Source organism: Coenobita brevimanus, chromosome 11 (assembly GCF_032717465.1).
Source record: "Coenobita brevimanus isolate Jiangsu-jjx chromosome 11, ASM3271746v2, whole genome shotgun sequence".
NCBI lineage: Eukaryota > Metazoa > Arthropoda > Malacostraca > Decapoda > Coenobitidae > Coenobita > Coenobita brevimanus.
Window position 1 is genome coordinate 5,190,004 of NC_136964.1, and position 23,352 is coordinate 5,213,355.

The window sequence follows — 23,352 nt, forward strand, 5'->3', positions numbered from 1 at the left end:
CTCACAATATATTCACTACAGTGCAAACTATTTCCCTCAGAAGGAGGTATCTTGTGTGTAGCTGTATATGCGCACCTTTTAACATAGTTGTCCTTGTTAAAAAGCAGAGGAATTTACCAGAGAACGTACAGTGCTGGTTCAAAGTAGTGTAATAACTCAGGGATTTGCTCTAGTTTGTGGTTAATAGTCTTTTTTATTAATAAATTAAATGCTACTGCGTTTAAATTTTTATGGACAATTATAATGTAAATTGGTGTATAAATTTCCCATAATTATAGGAATATTCCATGTACATGACTGCACATGCGTGATATGGTGACTTGTAAAATGGAAGAACCTCTTATATATCTTAACGATGATAAAATGAATACTTGGCTTTGGTTTTTATTTAAAACTGAAATTAACTTGTTAAGTCAGACCTTCCATGTAAATTTCATGAAGTAGTTCATTGTATTTAAGTAATTTTAATTAAATAATATTTAGCATCTCTGAATCCATCTAGAAAGCACTCAGTGAGCTCATATCTCTACTCATGCCGTTGCCACTAAAAAGGATCCGAATCCTGATCCGTGGAGACAGGATCCGGATCCGGATCTGCCTCAAAATTCAATCAATTCTTTTTTGGCCCGTGACCCACCCTTCCACAAAGTTTAATTGAAATTCATTGAGGACTTTTGGAGATATCGTCTGGACAACAGACAGACAGACAGACAGACAGACAGGTGAATACATATCCTCCTCCAGCTTCGTTGGCGGAGGTAATGAAGGAGAAGGAGGTACACCATTTTTAGTCCAGTTCAAGTCAGCCAGCTAGCTGGAGAGCACTGTATATACAGCACTTAAGGACGCTTGGATTTGACCCACGCAACCAAACCAAGACCACAAGATTGGGTGTGCTAAGCCGACTCCGCTCTTTCTTTACCCCTGCACAATTGTTGACTTTATACAGGGGTTTTATCCGCCCCTGTGTGGAGTACAACTCTCATGTGTGGGGAGGCTCCCCACATACAGCTCTTCTCAATAGGGTGGAGTCAAAGGCTTTTCGTCTCATTAACTCTCCTCCTCTTACTGACTCCCTTCAACCTCTGTCTCTTCGCCGTACTGTTGCATCTTTATCTCTTTTCTATCGCTACTTTAATGGTCACTGCTCCTCTGAACTGTCTGCTTGCATTCCTCCACCTCTACGACGGGCTCGTAGCACCCGTCTGGCAGCAAACTCTCATCCCATTTCTGTCCAACTCTCTAATGCAAGAGTTAACCGTTACTCCCAGTCTTTCATTTATGCAACAGGTCAGCTCTGGAACTGTCTCCCTCTGTCTGTATTTCCTGCTGCCTATGATCTCCAGTCTTTCAAACGCAGTGTGTCCAGGCATCTCAAAATGATCGGATCTTGAATTTGGCTCTCTATTGTATTATGTTTTTCTCTTGGAGGGAACTGTTACTGCGGGCTCATGGCCTTTGGTTCCTTCTTCCTCGCGTAAAAAAAAAAAAAAAAAATTATCTGTCAATCCGACTTAGCCAGCTAAGTATCCTGTTAGATTTGGCCAAATCAAGGGGAGCCAGGTAGGATAAAGGAGATATTAATAGGTGAGTTTGGGTGTCAGTTTATACCCCACTCATAAAAAGAGACTTCTATTACTTTAATTTTAACATTTGTTGTCGTGACAGAAGAATACCCTCAATATTTTATTACAACTATAACCACACAAGTCCACCGCAGCCACACCATATTATTCACTAGTCACAATATAGTCAGCTCAGAGAAGACATGCCACTGAAAGGCATATTGGAGTTAATAATATCTTTCAGTTATATATTTTGTTTCATTGATTTCTCCTACCTCTGTTCTGTTATTTATAAAAAAAAAAAAAAAAGTGGTATGGACGGATTCCTAGCAACTCCTACTATGCGATTTATTTTACATACTACCACTGGCCATGTGGAGAGGATGAAGAGTGTGTGTGAGTGAGGTGGAAGGCGGGAGAGGGGGGGGGGTGATGCTAAGGATCAGATGGAGGGTTGGAGTGGAGAGGTGTGTGAGGGAGGGGGGAGTGAGTTGGGGGGAGAGCAGTCAAATGGCGGGTGACAAAGCGACTTGGGGGCGTTTTGTCTGCGGCCACCTTTTGCCGGATTAGGGCGTCGGGCTATAGATAGATAGATTTTTCCTACCTCTGTTCTATTATTCAAGAAAAAAAAAATGGTATATATGTATTCCTAGCACCTCTTACTAAGCAATTTATTTTGTATATTACCCCTTAACAGTCCCTTCTGTGTTGTTTTTGTCGTTTTTATATTGTTAAACTTTCCAACAGTGACATACAACAGAATGCTAACGTGGCAGGGGCAGGTTAAATCCCTAAGTGAAGACGTTTGGACACCTACAATACCCTTCATTCCTTCACTATGTTCCTTTTATTCTAACTTGGCCTAAATTTGCCATCCTTCCATCTTGAATGAGGAGTTGTAACAGGAAGCCAATTGTAGATTACGGTGCCAGTCACGAAGATGTGCTATGGAAACGATATCAAGCCATCCCACTGCCCTTCCCTGCCACTAAGCTTCGTAAGATAAGCTGCAAAAGGACCAGGTTAGAGCAAAGTAGAATAGAGTGGTAGAGTAAAGGAGTAGTGGTAGAGTAGTTGTCAATCTCTACCCTAAATAAAGAAATATTGTCTTCCCGCAGAAAGAAAAAAAAAATAATAATAATAATAATAAAGTATAAGTCATCGAACTGGAGTCAAAATGAACTACTTACGGAAATATTACGGATTACGGGAACGGTGCAGTCTGCTGGTGTGGACGCAGGTGTGGCATTGGGCGTAAGAAATGAATAAATGTTGCAAGTTAGACCCTGATAACGCTAAGCCGTCCCCAGAACACACGAGAGGAGCGCTATACATGATCTGGCTTTTACGTGTTTCTTTAATTTTTCAGGTGTCTGTGAGAGGCAGGATGGCAGGAAGAGAATTAAGCTTCAGGTGGGTCACAAAAACCTGGTGTCAGGGGTACCAGCTGGGCCCGTGTTCTCGTAGGTAAGGAGGCCCCCTAACACCTCTTCCCTAGCGATTTATTTGTGCATTTGGCTGGTTAATATACTCCTGTACGTTATGCTATATATGTAGAGTGTGGCGATATTAAAAGGATGTTTTTATCACAGAATATGACAGGTGTAACAAGCAAAATGAGTCGCTTAGGGAAGGGTGTTAGGGGTACGTAAATACGAGCCCTGGAGTCTTGGTTCCTGTTCCGTCCCTGTACTTTTTGTTTATTTCTTTTACTGTTACTTGGCCTAAAATTACCCTGTCTGTTTCTTGAATGCTGATCTGCAACAACACATTAACACTTGAATATGATCCTAGTCACGAAGAAGTGCTGTTGAAAGGATGTACAGCCATATACCCTTTTTACTCTAACTTGTCCTAAAACTGTCCTTCATCTTGAATGTTGACCTGCAACAATAGACTGACACTATGATGCTAGTCACGAAGAAGTGCTGTTGCAAGGATGTACACTACAGCTTTTTACTCTAACTTGGCTTAAATTAGCCCTCTCACTGTCTTTAATCCTAAGTTGTTACAATAAATTAATACGATGATGCTAGTCACGAAGAAGTGCTATGGAACGAGTAGATTTTCAGTACCATCCTTTTTCTTTTTTCTTTATTTTTTGCCTCTGAGCTATGTGAAATAATCTATAAAAAGAAAAAACTAAAATCTGGCCCAGGTTAAATTAAAAGAACTTAGCGGAGTGAAAAACATGTCGTGCATGAGGCTTGAAGTCCTTTGGGTCGAAGAATTACCAAACTTTTACACAAGATTCTGAAAAGTTTGACGGATTTCGAGGATAACATGGCTAAGTTTCAGAAGTCATTGCTCACCGTCATGCTATTTATCGTTAGGCAGTGGATCGATATTTGAGTCCTCAGTAATACATGTGGTTGAGAGCTTTAAGGATAACACTGAGAGTTGGTTTGGCCAGGTATGGGGATTGAGAGACTGACTTGAAGATTGTGAGTGAGGTGGAGGGATTGAGGGGGAAGGGAAGACCAAGGATGAGATGCAAGGATGAAGTGGAGAGGATGGGGATTGAGCGACTGACCAGAAGAGTGTATGAGTGAGGGGAAGAGGTAGAGGGGGGAGGGGGAGACCAAGGATGAGATGGAGGGATGGGGTGGAGATGTCGGGGTCGTACAGTATTGTACTGTAGGTATCTAGATAGGCAGATGCCACCACTGTCAATAGGTACATTACAGCTGCTGCCAAATGTAGACAGTAGTCATAGCTTAGGAGGTAGAGAATATAGTTACTGATTGGCAAGGCACCTTTGTCACCAGTATGGGCTGCTGCCAATGTAAAATCGTGAGGCGTTGGATAGCGTGGAGATTATAGCCTATATATCAAGGTAGGTCTTTCTCTGTCTCACTCTCTCCTCTGTCTATCTTGTAAATGAAGGTGAGGTAGAGACACCCTGGGGTTTAAAAGGTTTTATTGTGACACAGTTATATTTGTGCACTGCCTACCCCTGCACTTGTTTGACGAATTATCAGAGTGACAGCTAATCTCTTACTGGCTGCCTCTCTCAGCTCTCTCCAATATCCTTCTGCCTCCTTGTCTTCTAATCTACTACTTTTTCTGACTCTTACACCTGATTTCTGGGTATGCATTACTGCCTGGCCTCCTGCTGGATGACGTGTGTGTGTGTGTGTGTGTGTGTGTGGGTGTGTGTGTGTGTGTGTGTGTGTGTGTGTGTGTGTGTGTGTGTATGATGTTTAGCACGCTTCCTTCACGTGGCTTGCTGGCTTCCATGAGTTGCCTTGCTTGTTTATTACCTATTGTGCTATGACTGTATTAATGCCTATAGAGAGGTATACGAGAGATGGTGGTGTGAACTGGAGTGAGGGCAGTCATATGGCAGGGGACAGGACGACAAGGAGGCGATTTGTTTGCGGCCACCCCTTACGGAATTATAACGTCTCTTATGGTGATGCTCTTTGTACTGTAGAAAAAGACATGTGACCATACGTAGATTGATAGCCTATCTGCCTCTCTAACTATCTACTTCGAGATGCACTAGTACCGTAAGAGGTGGCCACAAACAAATCATCTCCACGTCGCCTTATCCTCTGCTTTGGCTGCCCTCCCTCCAACTCACACACCTTTTTCAATTATATCAATCTGCTTCATTCCTCCATCTCATCCTTGGTCTCCTCCGTCTCCCCCCTCCACCTCACTCTCATATACTCTTCTAGCCAGTTTCTCTTTCTCCATCCTCTCCACCCCATCCCTCCATCTCATCCTTGATCTCCCCTTCTTCGTCTCCCCCTCCACCTCACTCACGTACACTCTTCTAGTCAGTCTCTCATTCTCCATCCTCTCCACATGGCCAAACCATTTCAAGGTACTGCTCTGTCTCACGTATCCCCTCACGTCATCGTTTCATCTCATCCTCGGTCTCCCCCTCCCTCTCCCAAAACCATTTATTTTGCTTATTAAATCTTACTGTACTCTTCTGTGTTACGTAGACCCTTCCAATATCGCCATACTCTGCATACATAATGTAAAAATGTGTACTAACCAACTATATCCAAAAATAAATCGAGAGGGAAGAGGTGTTAGGATAGTAACCAGCTATATCGCTTAGGAAGAGGTGAAAGGGAGCCTCCTCAACTGACATGAATACTGACTTCTTGGCGAGTGTAAGGCGACAGTAATTTTAATCTTAAGCATTAACCCGCTTGAAATAAATGTGAAGAAATATTACTGATTCCTGTACTACGCTTTGTGGAAATGTTGGTGGGAGAGAGAGACAGGTTAGAGCTAGATTTCTTTATTTTCTTTATCTTTTGGGGCTACACAGAACCCATTAAATCTTCAATTCTTTACTTCCTTTAACGCTTTAGGCTACACAGAAACAATTAAGTCTCCAATCCTTTATTTTCTCTACATTTTAGGCTACACATAACCCATTAAGTCTTGATTTCTTTCATTTCTCTAACTTTTCGGGCTACACAGAACCAATTCAGTCTTCAATTCTTTATTTTCTCTACATTTTAGGCTACACAGAACACATTACATCTTCAATTCCTTATTTTCTCTAAACCTTTGGGCTACACAGAACCCATTAAGGCTTGATTTTTTTTCTCTAACTTTTGGGCCTACACAGAAACCATTAAATCTTCAATTCTTTATTTTCTCTATATTTTAGGCTACACATAACCCATTAAGTCTTGATTTCTTTACTTTCTTTAACTTTTGGAGCTACACAGATCCAGTTAAGTTTTCAATTCTTTATTTTCTCTAACTTTTGGGGCTACACACAACCTATCTTCAAAGTCCCGTGTCTCAAAGAGAGAGAGAGAGAGAGAAAGAGAGAGAGAGAGAGAAATCAAATTGCAACTTGTGTCTCTCTCCCACCCAACATTTCCACTTGCAATGGCTCATCTCCACTTTGTGTCTTCAGAGTGCTGTTGCTGAGTTTGGTGTTGATCAATTCGGCCATCATTGCAGTCATTGTGTGTTTGCAATTGCACGGGAAGGCGTCATTAATGCATCTCTTGACCAAGTACCAAGTCCTCCACTGGGATCACACTAGCAACAATACAAGTCAGGGTGAGTACGAACACCTTTATCTCAGCGACTTATTTTATTTATTACACCTCACTGATCTTTTGCCTCACTTTGCCCAGAGGTTAAGGCCCTTATTTTGATAAAGTAAGGAAGCTCCCTAACACCTCTTCCTTAGCGATTTACAGTATATCTGGAAATGGCTGGCTGATATCATTTTCTTCGTCAGTTATGCATAGTATGGCGATGTTTGAATGATTTATTTAACAAAGAATAGGAGAGTCGGGTGTACTAAGCAAAATGAGTTGCTAAGGAAAAGGCGTTAGGGAGCTCCATAACCGACAACAATAAGTCCAGGGAGGAAAAGACATAACTTTGGGAAATAATAGATGTGGTTGAGGAAGCTCCCTGATGTAGAGGAATAAAACGTCATAACACAGTACATAACAGCTAGAGACACTAATATGCTGTTAATAGGTAACATGGAGGTTTGAGGAAATCGTGCCTAAATTTGAGAGAGGTTGAGGAAACAGCAGTGGAGACTCAAGTAAGGGATTGTCTCACACAACACAATATACGTCATGGAAAGTCATACAACACACCTGATGGAAATCACCATACGTGGCCACACACATGACCCAACCACTAGTATCAGGGGCAAATTGGAGAGACTGGTCAGAAGGGGTTGGGACGCGATAGGAAACAGGAGAGGCACTGTGGAAAAGGCAGGAGTAGAGGGTACGGGGTTAGCCAGCATAAACCACCCTCGCCTTAGTATAACTTTTGTCAAGATAAGTCCCTTGAGAATAAAACTGCAATCAAACCCCAGACTTATCTTCATCTTTCTCCTGCCATCCACGACAAGACTAACTTGAAAATTCTCTCCTACAACAACCCTACAATCTAACATTTTTGGAGACGACTCGGCTGCAGCTACGAGATATTTGGTGGCAGCGGTGGGATGAAATAGCTTCCTTACCCTTGCCTCCAAAGGAGTTAAACCAGACTCATTGGCCCTCATTTTCATAGGGTGAGGAACTTCAGTAACACCTTTTCTTTAGTGATTTATTTTCATGTCGCATCTTACTAGTCTCTTGTAGCATAATCATTCCTTTGTAATATTGACCTAAATTGCATAAAATAAAGATGGATGTGGAAGGGGGGAGCAGGAGGGGGAGGCCGAGGATGAGATAGAGGGACGGATTGGAGAGGTATATGAGAGAGGGGAGATGTAAGCTAGAGGGATGGCAGCAAATAGGCAGCAGACAGGGCGACATGGAGGCAATTTGTTTGTGGCCACCCATTACTGGATTAAGGCGTCTGGCTATACCGTATAAAGATAGATAAAAATTAAAGAAAATATTAAAGTGACACATGTATAAACTGGTAAGGAAAAGGTGTTAGGGAGTTTCTTATCTGACGTGAGTGTCCTTTCTGGTCACACGACAAATCCAGTAAGTGTCTGGCTCTGGGAATAGACTTCAGAGCCCTTTCCCTGAGGCCCAGCAATCATGTCACCACGTCAGAACTAACACTCACCTTTTATATTGAGTACATGCTAGGGCTGTCATATAGGGCTGGTGTATTGGTATTTGCGGGGATGTTTTCTGGCATGTTGGTTGGTCTTATGGTAGATCAGGAAAGTCTGTTTTAAAGAAATTCAGATCCTTAAACTGTTCCTCTCTCCAGCCGAGGATCGAACCCGCGTGCACTGGGATGCTAGGCCACCTCTCTTCCGATGCGGCCACCACCTCCCCCTAAACTGCGTGCTTACAAACGTCGATCCACACGTCAATCGTGTGCTGCATTTGAGAAACCACCCGAATTTAAGCTTCAAGAGACATATGTGGGAATGAAATAAACTCGAAATTTAAGCTTAGAGACATATACAGGAATGAAATAAACTCACCGACAATTGAGCTTCAGGTGACATATACGGGAATGAAATAAACTCCCCGACATTTAAGCTTAGAGACATATACGGGAATGAATTGTTGTTCTTGCACCCGCTGCGGTGACTTGGAATCACTGGTGAACTACACTGATTCAGCAATTATGCCATACTGGATAAAGGACGGTATTTTTTTTCTCCTATTTACTTTTATCTCAAGATTTTATCCTGGCTATGGGGCCACCTTAGGAGAAAAGGTTATATAAACAAACCTTGTATCTAAAAGGAATGATTACCAAGGAGAATATAGCCCATCCCACACTAAAAATATGCTAGTTCTAAACGCTGGGTTCAGTTATGCATAATCCCTGAATGAGATCGCTTTCAGAACTTCATGTAACTGTAACTTATAAAAAAAGAGATTACCATATTTCACTATATTATTGTTTATCAATAAGGGATGTGTTCAGACCAGAGGCAGCTGAATTACGTCAACACAAGTCAGGCTGTACCGACGGAGTGCAAGTGTCGTCTAGTGATGAGGACCAGAGTAGCCCAGAAGACGGTAGTCCAGCTGGACAAGCACCTAGACTGGCTCAACATCACCACCAAAGACCACTTGTTCAAGCATCACCCAAACATCCCCGTTCACTTCATCTACAACGCTAGCAGTAGTAAATCCTGTAGCCTCATACCTACGCTCTCTGGGTAGGTAATGGCATTAGCAATATTACAACTTTCTTCTTCGTTGGGCAAGCTGTCTATTGAACTAATGATACTACTTAAGTCTGAGTAATGGCTTGTTTTTATTAATGCACATAAACAGTAATGGATGTAATGGATAGAGAGGGATACTAATGGGTGAAGAGGGAAAATCCAAATGACCATATGCTTTAGTGATTACAAGGGAGGGATGCATGACAGAAACTATGCAATGTTTACATAGGTCTTAGTGTTTATATTATGTACCTTCTCTCATTGAAAAAAATGCAGACGTGAATTATAAAATGTGCTTGATTTTTTATGCATATGTGAGAGATAACTGGTGAAGCTTCCTGTTCCAGAATAGAATGGAGAAATCGCTACTGGCAAGAGGTGATAATAGACGAGGACACCAAGTTATATCTTTACTCAGCCACCTATGACCCCAATCCAAGTGAGTTATTGATGTGTGTGTGTGTGTGTGTGTGTGTGTGTGTGTGTGTGTGTGTGTGTGTGTGTGTGTGTGTGTGTGTGTGTGTGTGTGTGTGTGTGTGTGTGTGTGTGTGTGTGTGTGTGTGTGTGTGTGTGTGTGTGTGTGTGTGTGTGTGTGTGTGTGTGTGTGTGTGTGTGTGAGTAAATTGGGAGTGTGTCGTCCTGTCTCGGCTACTTCCCTTCCTCTGGGGGAAGCAGCCTAAGTATATAGGTAGATAGATATACAGATCTATCTGAAGTGGCCAGATGTTTGTAGTCCATTGGGTTAATTACAATGTGTGTCATGAGCCGCAATAACAAAAAGAATACAACACTGAGAGCGCATACCTCCTCCAACGCCTGTACTCGACAACTCAGATCATCACCAAAATTTAAGCAACTTTTCCTTGGCCCATGACCCACATATCCACAACATGTCATAGAAAACCATCAATAAAATTTTTAGGTATCTCGTGGACAAACAAACAGACAGAAAAACAGAGGTGGATACATAATAACGTGTGATATTATCAAAGGATCTTTTTTTTTTTTTATGCATGGTTTTAACTGTTTTGATGTTAGACGAAGTAGTGGAAGCGATGAAGAAGATTAAGCTGGGAAAGGCCCCAGGAATTGATGGAGTGTGTGGTGAAATGCTTAGGTATGGGGGTGAGATTGTTGTGGAGTGGATATGGAAGTTGTGTAGATTGGCTTGGGAAGAGGGAAGGGTTCCAGAGGACTGGAAATCAGGTATAATTGTTCCTTTATATAAAGGAACAGAGGAGAGGGAAGTATGTGGTAACCATAGGGGTATTTGCCTTCTTAGTGTGACTGGTAAAATATATGGTAGAATACTCATTGATAGGGTTAGGCATATGACAGAGGAGCTAGTCGGAGAAGAACAAGGGGGCTTTAGGAAGGGAAAAGGGTGTGTAGATCAGATATTTGTTCTAAGATGTTTAGTGGAGAAGTATCTAGAGAAGGGAAGGAAAGTGTATGCTGCCTTCATGGACTTGGAGAAAGCTTATGACAGAATAGATAGGCAAGGTATGTGGAAGGTATTAAGAATATATGGAGTGGAGGGGAAATTGTTGAGTGCTGTGAAGAGTATGTACGAGGGAGCTAGGGCTACAGTGCGAGTGGATGGTGAGCTGAGTGAGTTCTTTGATCTCAATGTGGGACTGAAACAGGGGTGTGTAATGTCTCCATGGCTGTTTAATGTATATATGGATGGGGTTGTAAAGGAAGTACAAGGTAGGGCAGTGGATGTGGGGGTGGCCCTAATGAATGAGGGTGAGATTTGGAAGCTTCCGGTGTTGCTGTTTGCTGATGATACAGTATTGTTGAGTGAAGATGAATGGGAGTTGCAAGGTTTGGTGAATGAATTTGGGACAGTGTGTAGGAGGAGGAAGCTGAAAGTTAATGTAAACAAAAGTAAAGTTATGGTGTTTGAGAGGAATGAAGTCACAGAGTGTGCAGTGAGGTTGGATGGTGAGGATATGGAGAAAGTGAGTGCATTCAAGTACTTGGGTAGTGTGATGAGTAAGGATGGAACTTTGGGGGATGAAGTACGTGAAAGGGTACAGCAGGGAAGAAAGGTTGTCGGTACACTGAAAGCAGTGATGAGAAATAGGGAGGTGAGTATGGAAGTTAAGAAGTCGCTGCATGATGGTATTGTGATCCCTACCCTGACGTATGGAAGCGAGGCGTGGACATTGCAAGAGGGGAACAAGTCAAGAGTGAGAGCAGTGGAAATGAGTTACTTGAGAGGAGCATGTGGAGTGACGTGGAGGGACAGGTTGACGAATGAAGAAGTGAAAGAACGTTGTGGGGTAGATGTGGATGTGGTTGAAAAGATTAGGAGAAATACACTGAGGTGGTTTGGACATGTGGAGAGAATGGAGAATGAAAGACTGACTAAGAGGGTGTATGTAGGTGAGGTGGAGGGAGGGAGAGGGAGGGGTAGACCGAGGATGAGGTGGAGGGATGGAGTTGAGAGGTATATGAGGGGGGGGGTGAGTTGGGGGGAGGGGAGTCAAATGGTGAGTGACAGAGTGACTTGGAGGCGTTTTGTCTGTGGCCACCCTTTGCGGGATTAGGGCGTCGGGCTATAGATAGATAGATGTTAGACGACAGTTTTTATTTAGTGTATTATTATCCATACTTATATATTTATTCTTGTTCTGCTTTTGCTCTTGTTTTACGGCAGTAGTGACCTCTGTTGTGACACTGCCAGGATTTATTTATTTGTCCAACAATAAGTTAGTCTATACTTTCTCTTCTTTTACTCTTGTACAATCAACCAAAAAAGTATAGGCCATCTTACCTCACCAATCATTCTACGGACGAAGCACTGTGGTATATGGGACGACCTGTGATATACACCTGGTTAATTAAGACTCATGTGTGTCAGTATAATTCGCTCATTTTCACATCCTTCGTACCCAAGATGTGCCGTACTTTTTCGGCTGATTGTACGGTAGCAGTGACCCCTGTTGTTAAGCTGCCATGATCTTTTTAATACAATCAGTCAATCAATCACTCAGTCAATCAGTTAATCAATCAATCAGTCAGTGAATTAATCAATCAATCAGTCAATGAATCAGTCAGTCAGTTGGTCAATCAATTATTCAATCAATCAATCAATCAATCAGTCAGTCAGTAAGTAAGTCAGTCAATCAGTCAATCATTCAGTCAACAAGTCGGTCAATCAATCAATAGGATAGTCAATCAGTCAATCAATTAATCAATGAACCAGTCAGTCAATAAGTCAGTCAATCAATAATTCAATAAGTCAGTCAATCAGTCAATCAATTAATCAATGAACCAGTCAGTCAATAAGTCAGTCAATCAATAATTCAATAAGTCAGTCAATCAGTCAGACAGTCAGTAAATTAGTCAGTCAATCACTCAGTCAATCAAAGAACTCCCTGGATTCTAGGCGATAAGCCGTGTCTTCGTGTGCTGGGAGTTAGTATGACGATGGACCCCAAGTATCCCTGGTGTCATGTCTGGTATTCAACTAAGGAGCCTCCAGTGATTACCAAAGTTACCCGAATCAGTAAGTGTGTTCCTGCTTCAGTAAGTGTGTTCCTGGTTCAGTAAGTGTGTTACTGGTTCAGTAAGTGTGTTCCTGGTTCAGTAAGTGTGTTTCTGGTTCAGTCAGTGTGTTCCTGGTTCAGTGTGTTTCTGGTTCAGTAAGTGTGTTTCTGGTTCAGTCAGTGTGTTCCTGGTTGAGTGTGTTCCTCGTTGAGTGTGTTCCTGGTTCAGTAAATGTGTTCCTGGTTCAATGTGTTTCTGGTTCAGTAAGTGTGTTCCTGGTTCAGTGTGTTTCTGGTTCAGTAAGTGTGTTCCTGGTTCGGTAAGTGTGTTCCTGGTTCAGTCAGTGTGTTCCTGGTTGAGTGTGTTCCTGGTTCAGTCAGTGTGTTCCTGGTTCATGTACACTGCTCAGGGGCGAGAGACTCGAACGTACCTACGATCGAGTCCCTGTTGTTACTTTCATTAACTTATTTTTGCAGGAACTGAAAACACGGAAACCTTCTACTGTTTTCTTTTCTGTCCTTCCAACAGGTAACATGTAACAGAAACCACAGCTGTAGTCCAAGTAGTTTGAATTATCTATCTATTGCCGGACGCCATAATCCAGTAAGGGGTGGCCGTTTGACACTAAGTTAGTTGTTTTAGTGTGGGGGGGGGCACTAACCCTCCACCAACCCACTTATTGACACGTAGGGGACACGTGTGAGTTGGTTATATGATTACCACGCAGAGTTGTACATTGTTTCCTGGCTTACTTGAAACCATTAGATTTGTCACTCAATGTAAAGCCACCTGAAAATGATTGACGAGTAATAAGAATGACCGGAAAGATGGGAGAAATAGGAAGACAGGAGGGCAGAAAGAAAGACTGATAAAGGTGAAGGAAGAAGAAGGCAGCACTACATCAAGTGAGTGGATGATGGTCGCCACAACCTACTACCATAGTCTAAAGTGTTTTCTGTTTATTTCTCATCATTTAACACTTCTTTTATGACACTTCTATCACAAATGACCCCTGGAGTAATTAATGACCATCTAGAGGAGAATTACGACCTCAAGGGGAAAAGAAATCCGCGGAGGAAGTATCATAGAAGGAAAGTGTCAGCAAATGGTGAGACATGAAGAGAAAACACTTCAGACAACTTTATTTTCAGTTCTAGTTTCAGCTAAATATTTACCCTTCCTTCCATACAGATAAATGCTATGACAGGCATTAGTTTTCACGAAGGAGCGTAAGACAGGGAAAGATTCTAATGTCGATGGCCACCTGTAAAGACTAATCTGAGATACAACAGGGAGCCTATCGGATATACCTTTGAGAATGCCATCCTCGCTTGTGTATTTGTATTTGTGTGTGAATTTAAGGAGCGTTCTGGTGTAGATGTGATAGGAAGCGATAGGAGAAATACACTGCGGTGGTTTGGCCATGTGGAGAGGATGGAGAAAGTGAGGGAGTGTGTGAGTGAGGTGGAGGGGGGGAGAGGAAGGGGGAGGCTGAGGATCAGATGGAGGGGTGGAGTGGAGAGGTATATGAGAGAGGGAGAGGTGAGCTGGGAGCAGGGCAGTGAAATGGCGGGGGACAGGGCGACAGGGAGCTGATTTGTTTTGCGGCCACCCCTTACGGGATTAAGGCGTCTGGCAATAGATAGTCAGGTAAAGTCATAGACAGGATATGAGTGTGACCACACTATTCTTCTCTCTGAAAAAGTGGGTTGGCTCAGAATCACCACATTCATCATATGTAGTATTTTTTCCCTCCTAAAATTTTCAGAAATATATGTTAAACCAAGTCGTGTGAACATTTATAATAACCAGAAAATTACCGTTTACTATTCACATTTTTGTTTCTCCAGTCTCCCTGTCCCATATTGTTTCATCTATTGTAAATTCAGCATCAGAATTCCTGTCGCCTGTTCTACCTTCCTCTCCATCAACTTTGAAAATTAGTCTTGTAAATCAGGATCAAACGACGCTGGTGACAGTAATCTATGGGAATATCTATCTATCTATCTATCTATCTATCTATCTGTCTATCTCTCTCTCTCTCTCTCTCTCTCTCTCTCTCTCTCTCTCTCTCTCTCTCTCTCTCTCTCTCTCTCTCTCTCTCTCTCTCTCTCTCTCTCTCTCTATATATATATATATATATATATATATATATATATATATTATCAATGTCGTCTGCTTCTTGTTTTCGAATTCCATAAAGAGAAAGTTGGATCTAATGACAATCCTTTTGATGTCACATGTATTTCTGGAGCTCTGGTGGCGCGGTGGTAGTGTGTTCGTCTTGTGTTGCGTCTATCCTGCATTGGTGCCGTACTGAGTCCTTCATTAAGTCTACATTTTCTTAACACCCCGTCTGTCTGTATTAATTTCATACTCAGACTAACAGACAGCCATTCTAACAAATTAACTCTAAGATGCACCATTATCAGTAGTCCCCCAACGCCTTTCGTACTTCCCAACATGAAAAAGGTTCCGGCTCAAACTCTCCCCTGGCAGAGAATATTCCTCCCTCAAGTGATCATAATTAAGTGTTACTGTTAAAGGTAAAACAGTACACTTCCTTTAAAGGTAAAACGGTACACTCCCTAACTTCAAGTGTCTTTCTCAGTGTACATCGACTACCGGCATAGGACGAGTGATAAGCAGTTGCCCTACATGCTGATCTGCCCGTTACCTGAACATAAAATGCAGCCTCCTGTCGCTGTCTCAATCGTGGCCTACCCCTGCACCCCTGCCACCACTCTCCTTAAGGTATATTCTCCCTGGTTTTTTACCCGACATTTCTTTTCCTGAGTCCGACTCTAAGCATAGATTTTAACAACCTGTTCCGAGTCCAAGCACTCCTACGTACCATACACCTCCATGTGCCATCACCTTAGTGCCAACAATCACCGCCCACACTGAATACATGTTAGAGTTGTCTCATACAGGACTGGTGTATTGGTATTAGCTGGGGTGTTTTATGACATGTAGACGAGTATTTTGGAAGACGAGAAAAGCTTCAACGATATTCATATCCTTAAACCGTTCCCTGCCCCTGCCCCAGCCCGGGGGGCCCACGAGAACCACCAAGTCATGGTGGGGGGCTTGCTTCCCTTTAAAAATTATGGGCCGTACAAGCGGGGGGAGATCCCCCCTCCCCTCGGACTCAGCAGGAGGACAGGGTTACCCATGCTAGAGGGACCATCAGTGAGTGGTCAGACTAAGTGTTCCCAGATCCACTGCCTTGTGGATTGCCCTTGGATGGGTTAAGGCTACGGGAGTAAACCCTGAACGAAATATTCGTGAGTGGAGTCCCACGGAACGAGGGGGGGGGGGTGACAGACAGCTTCCAGCAGACTCCTGCAAAACTGCTTAGGAGATGGTCGTCATGATTCTTCATGCCACCATCACGGGCAGAGATGGGCCAAGTCCCGTGTTGATAAGGACTGTACACCCTCACCATCATACCAGATCCATTCATTACACAAGCACACAGCTATACTCACCATCCACTTCATTCTCTCATCAAAATCAAATGATCTATGGTGACAGGATAGGTAACAGTGACAGATCATGGATGTGACTGGAAGTCGCTAGCTTGAATCCTACACATAGGCAGCATTGGCCCAGTAGCCACTGGCATTATGGCATAGGAGCAGGTCATGCTCTTGGCAGCATCGAGTGTGACTAGGTAACGAATGCCCAACTGTTTACCCCTGACAGGAGGGGTTTAGAAAAGACAACCTAAACATTTGCTGCTCCGCACCACCTAGGCAGATAACCGCTTCTGTCAAGGCATCCCACTTTGAGGTCGAAAAACAAAAAGAATCTCTCTGACTCTTGCTACCTGGAATATACAACCCATGATTGATACTGACCATGACACACGACCTTGCAGTAGAAACTCTTATTGCCCATGAACTGAAAAGATATAAGACTGACATTGGTGCCTTGTCCGAGACTTGCCTCTCAGGAGAGAGCAACCTAATAGAAGCAGGAGAAGGGTGCACCTATTTCTGGAGGAAATATTCAGTCAATGTAAGAAGAAACCGTAGCATTGGCTTTGCAGTCCGAATTAGCCTGCTACAGAATATCCAAGAAACACCTGTGGGTATATCAGAGAGGTTGATTTCTTGGTGCATACAACTCTCCGAAGACTAATATGCAACACTCATCAATGTTTATGTCCCAGTGTTTGATTCTGAGGACACCTTCAAAGATTCCTTTTATGACTCTTTGGATGCTACCACTACCACATTATGACAAACTTATCCTGCTTGGAGATTTTAATGCCAGAATAAGAAACGATAATAACTCTGGCAAGGCAGTATAGGCTGCCATGGTGTTGGTAGCATAAACAACAGTGGCCTTAGACTGCTGTCCTTATGCTCAGAAAACAGTCTAGTCAACACGAACACCATTTTCAACTTAAAAATAAACACAAAACCACATGGATGCAGCCACGATCTAGACATTGGGACCTACTGTAATTGACTATGCCATAGTAAGGCAGTGGGATCAAAGAGAAGTTCTTATAACCCGAGCTATGAGAGGTGCTGAGTGCTCAACAGACCATAATCTTATACTCACCAAACTGCAACCAGTCATACGTCCACAAATGCATTGCAGATCATCCACCAAGAAACTAAACTGTAGTACGGTAATTTAAAGGATGTGGCAACTTGTAACACCTTCCACAGACTAACAGACAAGCTCTCTCAATGTCCACCACTTGATCCAAACAACAATGCAACAAACCTAGACACAGTGTGGCTGATCATTAAGACACTGCTCCAAAGCACTGCAGAAGAAACCCTAGGCTTCTTCATTCACTCCCGTGACGGCTGGTCTGATGAAAATGCTGAGGGCATACATGACCTTCTTGCAATGAAGAACAGAGCACATAACAATCGGTTGGCTCATCCCAGCTCCTTATCCCTAAAAACTGAATTGCAGAATCTCAGGAGTGAAACTCAAAGAAAACTGCGTGACATGAAGAACGTGGACTAAACAGGCAAAAGAGCTGCAATGGCTGGATGATATTAATGACCAACATGGGTTCAGTAGGTCCATTAAAACCACATATGGGCCAACCAAACACAACATAAACTCTGTTCAATAGGCTGAAGGAGAGCTAATGAAAGACGAGCAACCAATCATAAAAAGATGGACACAATACTTCAACATCTTACTGAATTGAAGAAACCTGGTGGAGGACAATATCTTTAATATCGCAAACACCCCTCGAGTGGCAGATCTCGATGTCCCATCTACACTTGCAGAAACTGTTCAGGCCATCCAATGTTTTAAAATGCAGCAAAAGACCCAGTCCCTGATGGCATACCATCTGAACTAATCAAAGGTGGCCAGTTACTTCACCAGCACCTCCAAAATCTGATACTGCCTATTTGGAACCAAGACCAAATTCCATCTGAATGTCTTACTTCTGATACTGTAAACATCTATAAAATGAAAGGAGACCGCTCAAATTATGACAGCAGTAGAGATATTATCTCCCTCCTTGTGAATGCTGACAAAGTACTGTCCATGATAATGTTATACAGACTGACAAAACATTTGATCCTGAGTCATCACTTCCTGAAACACAATGTGGATTTCAGAAAGAACGAAGAACCTCTGACGTGATTTTTGTTGCCCGACAGATACAAGAGAAATGACACGAGCAGAACCGTGACTAGCATATTGCATTCATTAATCTTACAAAAACGTTTGACATTGTCAACAGAGAACTTGTATGGAATGCTATTTCAAAAATTGGAGATCCAAACACATTTCTTACCATCCTAATGAGTCTGCACGACAACAAGATGTTCTTGTATCTATAAGTGGGAGCAAATCCGAACCCTGCTATGTGGATGTGGGTGTAAAGCAAGGATGTGTCCTGGCTCCTGTCACTTTCAGCATCTATCTCACTGCAGTCACCCTTTCAAGTCACCAACCAATGAACCCTGATGATGGAATAAAAATCCAGTGCCGTCTAAAGCGGAACTTATTTAATCTCAGACGTCTTCAAGCGCAATCAAAGACTGAAATAGCTCATGTACTATAGCTACAATACGCTGATGCCTGTGCTGTTCTTGCATTTATCCCAGAAGCCCTATAACAGTCTCTTGCCATCATTTCCAACATATATCATACAATGGGGCTCCAAGAAAATTGTCCAAGAAACAGAAATAATATCTCAGAGAAATAACTCAGCACAGCCACTTGCATTTCAGATTAATGGCGAAAATGTAAAACAAGTGGGGAATTTGATAAATATCGGTTTTCAGCCCATACTGCTTTTTCCCAGGAAACCTAGGTTTTTCTGATGGTTTTTGATGTGATTCATTAGATTTTGAGCATCATTTCCGTCGGAAATGACCAGATTTTGAGATACGACCCCCCCCCCGTCCCCCTACAATAATGGGGAATCTTTGGGGACTCGGGGGTTTTACGGAGGGGAGAAACACAGAAAGTGGTCATTTCCAAGTGAAATGAAGCAGATAATCGAATGAATCATACCGAAATCCATTGGAAAAACCTAGGTTTCGTTGGTAAAATACGAAGCTCAAACCTATCCTAACCTAACCGAACCTAACCTAACCCAACCTATCTATCTATCTATCTATTGCCAGACGCCGCAATCCCGTTTGGGGTGGCCACAAACAAATCGCCTCCAAGTCGCACTGTCCCCCGCCATTTCACTGCCCTGCTTCCAATTCACACACCCCTCTCTCATATACTTCGTACCTCTCCACCCCATCCCTCCATCTCATCCTCGGCCTCTCCCTCCCTCTTCCTCCCTCCACCTCACTCACATACACTCTCTTCGTCAGTCTTTCACCCCCCATCCTCTCCACATGGCCAAACCACCTCAGTGTGTTCCTCATAACGCTTCCTATCACATCCACACCCACACCACAACGCTCCTTTATATCCTCATTCGTCAGCCTGTCTCTCCATGTGACTCCACAGGCTCCTCTTAAATAACTTATTTCCACTGCTCTCACTCTTGACTTGTGTCCTTCCAGCAACGTCCAAGCTTCACTTCCGTACGTTAGAGTTGGTATCACAATACTGTCATGTAATAACTTTTTCACTTCCATGCTCACTTCCCTGTTTCTTATCACTGCTTTCAAAGAACCAGCAACCTTTCCTCCCTGCTGTACCCTTTCAAGCACTTCACCCTCCAAACCTCCATCCTTTCTCATCATACTACCCAAGTACTTAAACGTACTCACATTTTCCAATTCCTCACCATCCAACCTCGCTGTACATTCACTGACTTAACCTCTCTCAAAGACCATCACTTTACTCTTCCCTACATTCACCTTTAGATTCCGTTTCTTACACACTCTCCCAAACTCATCCACCAAGCCTTGCAGCTCCCTTTCGTCTTCACTCAACAACACAGTATCATCTGCAAACAACAGTACAGTGAGTTTCCAAACACTATCCTCTCTCACCAGGGCCACTCCAACATCCACTACCCTACCTTGTACCTCTTTTATTACCCCATCCATGTACAGATTGAACAACCATGGAGACATGACACATCCCTGTTTCAACCCAACTTTCAAAGAGAAAAATTCACTTAGTTCACCATCCACACGCACTGCAGCCTTCGCACCATCGTACATACTCTTCACAGCATTCAACAACTTCCCATCTACTCCATATATTCTTAACACTTTCCACAATCCTTGTCTATCCACCCTGTCATATGCTTTCTCCAAATCCATGAATGCCGCATACAACTTCTTTCCCTTCTCTAGAAACTTTTCCACTAAAGATCTAAGAATGAATATCTGATCTACACAACCTCTTCCCTTCCTAAAGCCTCCCTGTTCTTCTCCAACTAATTTCTCTGTTCTTTCTCTAACTCTGTCAATAAGTATCCTACCATACACTTTTCCTATTATACTAAGAAGACAAATACCCCTATGATTACCACACAATTCTTTTTCCCCTTTTCCTTTGTACAAGGGAATAATTATACCTGACTTCCAATCCTCCGGGACTCTACCTTCCTCCCAGGCCAATCTGCACATTTTCCACATCCATTCTACTACTATCTCTCCCCCATGCTTCAGCATTTCACCACACACTCCATCAATTCCTGGGGCTTTCCCTGATCTAACTTTCTTCATTGCTTCCACAACTTCTATCCTACTGACTTCTTCCTGTCTTCTCACCTCCCTCCTTCTCCCAGCCATTCCCCAGCCACTTATACTCGCATTACTTCCATCCTCTACGTTCAACAATTCCTTAAATTGTTCTCTCCATCTGCTCACTTTTTCTCCCTTCACTAGTAATCTACCATTTTTATCTTTCACTACCCTGCTAACTTCACTTCCACCCTGTCTTACTTTTTTCACCTCTTTCCAGAACATTTTCTTACAGTCCCTCCACTTTACACTCAAATTCCTTCCAAATTCCTCATCCACTCTCTTCTTACTCTCTCTTACTAATCTTTTCACCTCTCTCTTTCTTTCTACATATAACTCTCTCTTCCGCCTCTCAACTTCTTCCACACCCCTATTTCTCATCCATTCATTGTATGCTTTCTTCTTTTGTGCCACTGCCTGTTTCACCTCTTCAGTCCACCATGCTGTTCTTTGCACACCCCTCCGTCTTCTCTTCCTTCCACACACCACATCACATGCTGCACATATTTCTTCTGTAAATATCCTACACACACTTTCCACGTCTCCCATCTGCTCCAATTCATATTTGCCCAATCGTTCCTCCACTTCTCTCTTATACTCTGCCTTTTTCTCATCCAACCTAAAACCTAACCAAACCTAACCTAACCTAACCAAACCTAACCAAACCCAACTTAATCCAAATTGAAAGTAACCTACTATTCAAACCTTACGTCTTCTTAACTTACTCGTCAGACAGGGACACTGACCGGACAGGGGCAAAGCACCGTGGGATCTAAGAAATTCAATGGTTTAATCCTTGTTTTCAAAACACCTTTGAAGAGTACGGTCGGGAACAGACGGACACCTGCTGCACTGGACCGCCATATCCACTTTGAAATGAAAGCAGGAGGTAGCGGGGGGAGCAGTGCAAATTCTGCTTGGCTGTAGGTGATCTGGTGGCGGCTGTAATTGCCACGGTTCGCGGTGGCGTTGAGCTCAGCTGGAACCGAATTTCATTGAGCCAGCAAGTCATCCTAGGTGGGTCGAAAGGGGGTGGGGATACCAAAATATTGTTATATCTTCCTTAAAACCAATTTGCAACGGAAGTGTATATGGAAAATGTTGATGAACTTGAAGAGATGAGTGTGGAGAACATAATAAAATTGACGGGAATGAGTATGGGCTGAAAACCAATATTATCCGAAAATTTTACCTACCTAGGAATTGTTACTGATTAACATAACTTTGATGCAGAAGTCCTTACACGAATCAACCACGCCTCAGCCTCGTTTGGGTGTCTCAGATTCAGAGTCTTTGAAAACACCAACTTGACAGTCGAGACTACAGTATCACCATATACAGCTTTATGCCTTTCCACCCTCATAGACAGTGCTGAATCCTGGACTACTTACCAAGCGTCACATCAAACAGATTGAGTCATTGCACATCCGATGCTCACATTGTATCTTAGGACTCACATGGGAGGATAAAGTCCCTCACTCACAAATTCTCCAGGAGGCAAAGTCATACAGCATAGAAACCGTGCTGGCTACAAAACAGCTTAGATGGGTCGGACACGTGTTTCACATGCCTGAGCACCGCCCTAACTGCCAGGTTCTGTATGGCCAACTCCCTGCAGCACGTCGCAACCCAGGGGAACAGAAGACGAGGATGTAAAGATCATATATGGACAACACTGAAAAAATGCAACATCATACCAAAAGATCTTAAAACCAGTGCCTCTGACAGAAAAAAAAGGCGAGCATTCTGCAGCGAAGGAACCATTCATCTAGAATCCAGAACCTGTCCAGAGAAAAGCGTAGACACTGGATGCACAACCAAAACAGAGTTCTCCCAGCAAACCCGGACTTGACATGCAGACTGTGTGACAAAGTTTGCGGATCCAGAATTGGTCTGCACAGTCACACACATTGGCACCAAAGACAGAAACACACCATCTTAGTGAGTACAGTAGCCGTCGACTTCTGTAGTAGAAGGACAGCTTTAAGTTAAATGTGTGTGTGTGTGTGTGTGTGTGTGTGTGTGTGTGTGTGTGTGTGTGTGTGTGTGTGTGTGTGTCACTCAGAGGTATCTTCACTTACACATCGTCATACAGGCGACCCGTAAATAGCGTTCAACCACAAACCTACGTGACTGTGTCTTAATTGTTGCGGGAACGGCTCAGTCTGCTGGCGTGGGCGTGGGTGTGGCAGTGGAAATACGAAATGAATATATGACGCAGGATAGACTCTGATAACACTGACTGAGCTGTCCTCATAGAGCACAAGATATCGTCCAGCGCAGTGGAAGTGGAGAGCTGTACATGAATCACCCGCCATGTTTGGGGACAGGTTCAGGGCAGCTTTACTGCCTCTAAACCACAAACCCTGGATCAAGGTCATTCACTTCAACTTGGCCTAAATTTTCATCCTTTTGTAGTTGGCATCACATAGCTCAGTGGAAGAAAAAGACAATGCTACGGTTTTCCATCCTTTTCATATCACTTCTTCGTGGCTAGCACCGTATTCTAGTATTAATTTACTGTTAT

General features: G+C 43.1%; 1 protein-coding gene across 1 annotated transcript in view; it reads left to right on the top strand.

Moving 5' to 3' along the window:
* The window catches only part of LOC145410757 (uncharacterized), an 83,595-nt gene that overhangs the window by 32,293 nt on the left and 27,950 nt on the right, over positions 1-23,352 (top strand). Inside the window, exons 5-11 of the mRNA XM_080280863.1 lie at positions 2,935-3,028; positions 6,460-6,608; positions 8,913-9,162; positions 9,519-9,610; positions 11,504-11,506; positions 12,569-12,688; positions 15,281-15,423. Coding sequence (XP_080136989.1) covers positions 2,935-3,028; positions 6,460-6,608; positions 8,913-9,162; positions 9,519-9,610; positions 11,504-11,506; positions 12,569-12,688; positions 15,281-15,423 — 851 coding nt within the window. The remainder of the gene's footprint in view (positions 1-2,934; positions 3,029-6,459; positions 6,609-8,912; positions 9,163-9,518; positions 9,611-11,503; positions 11,507-12,568; positions 12,689-15,280; positions 15,424-23,352) is intronic.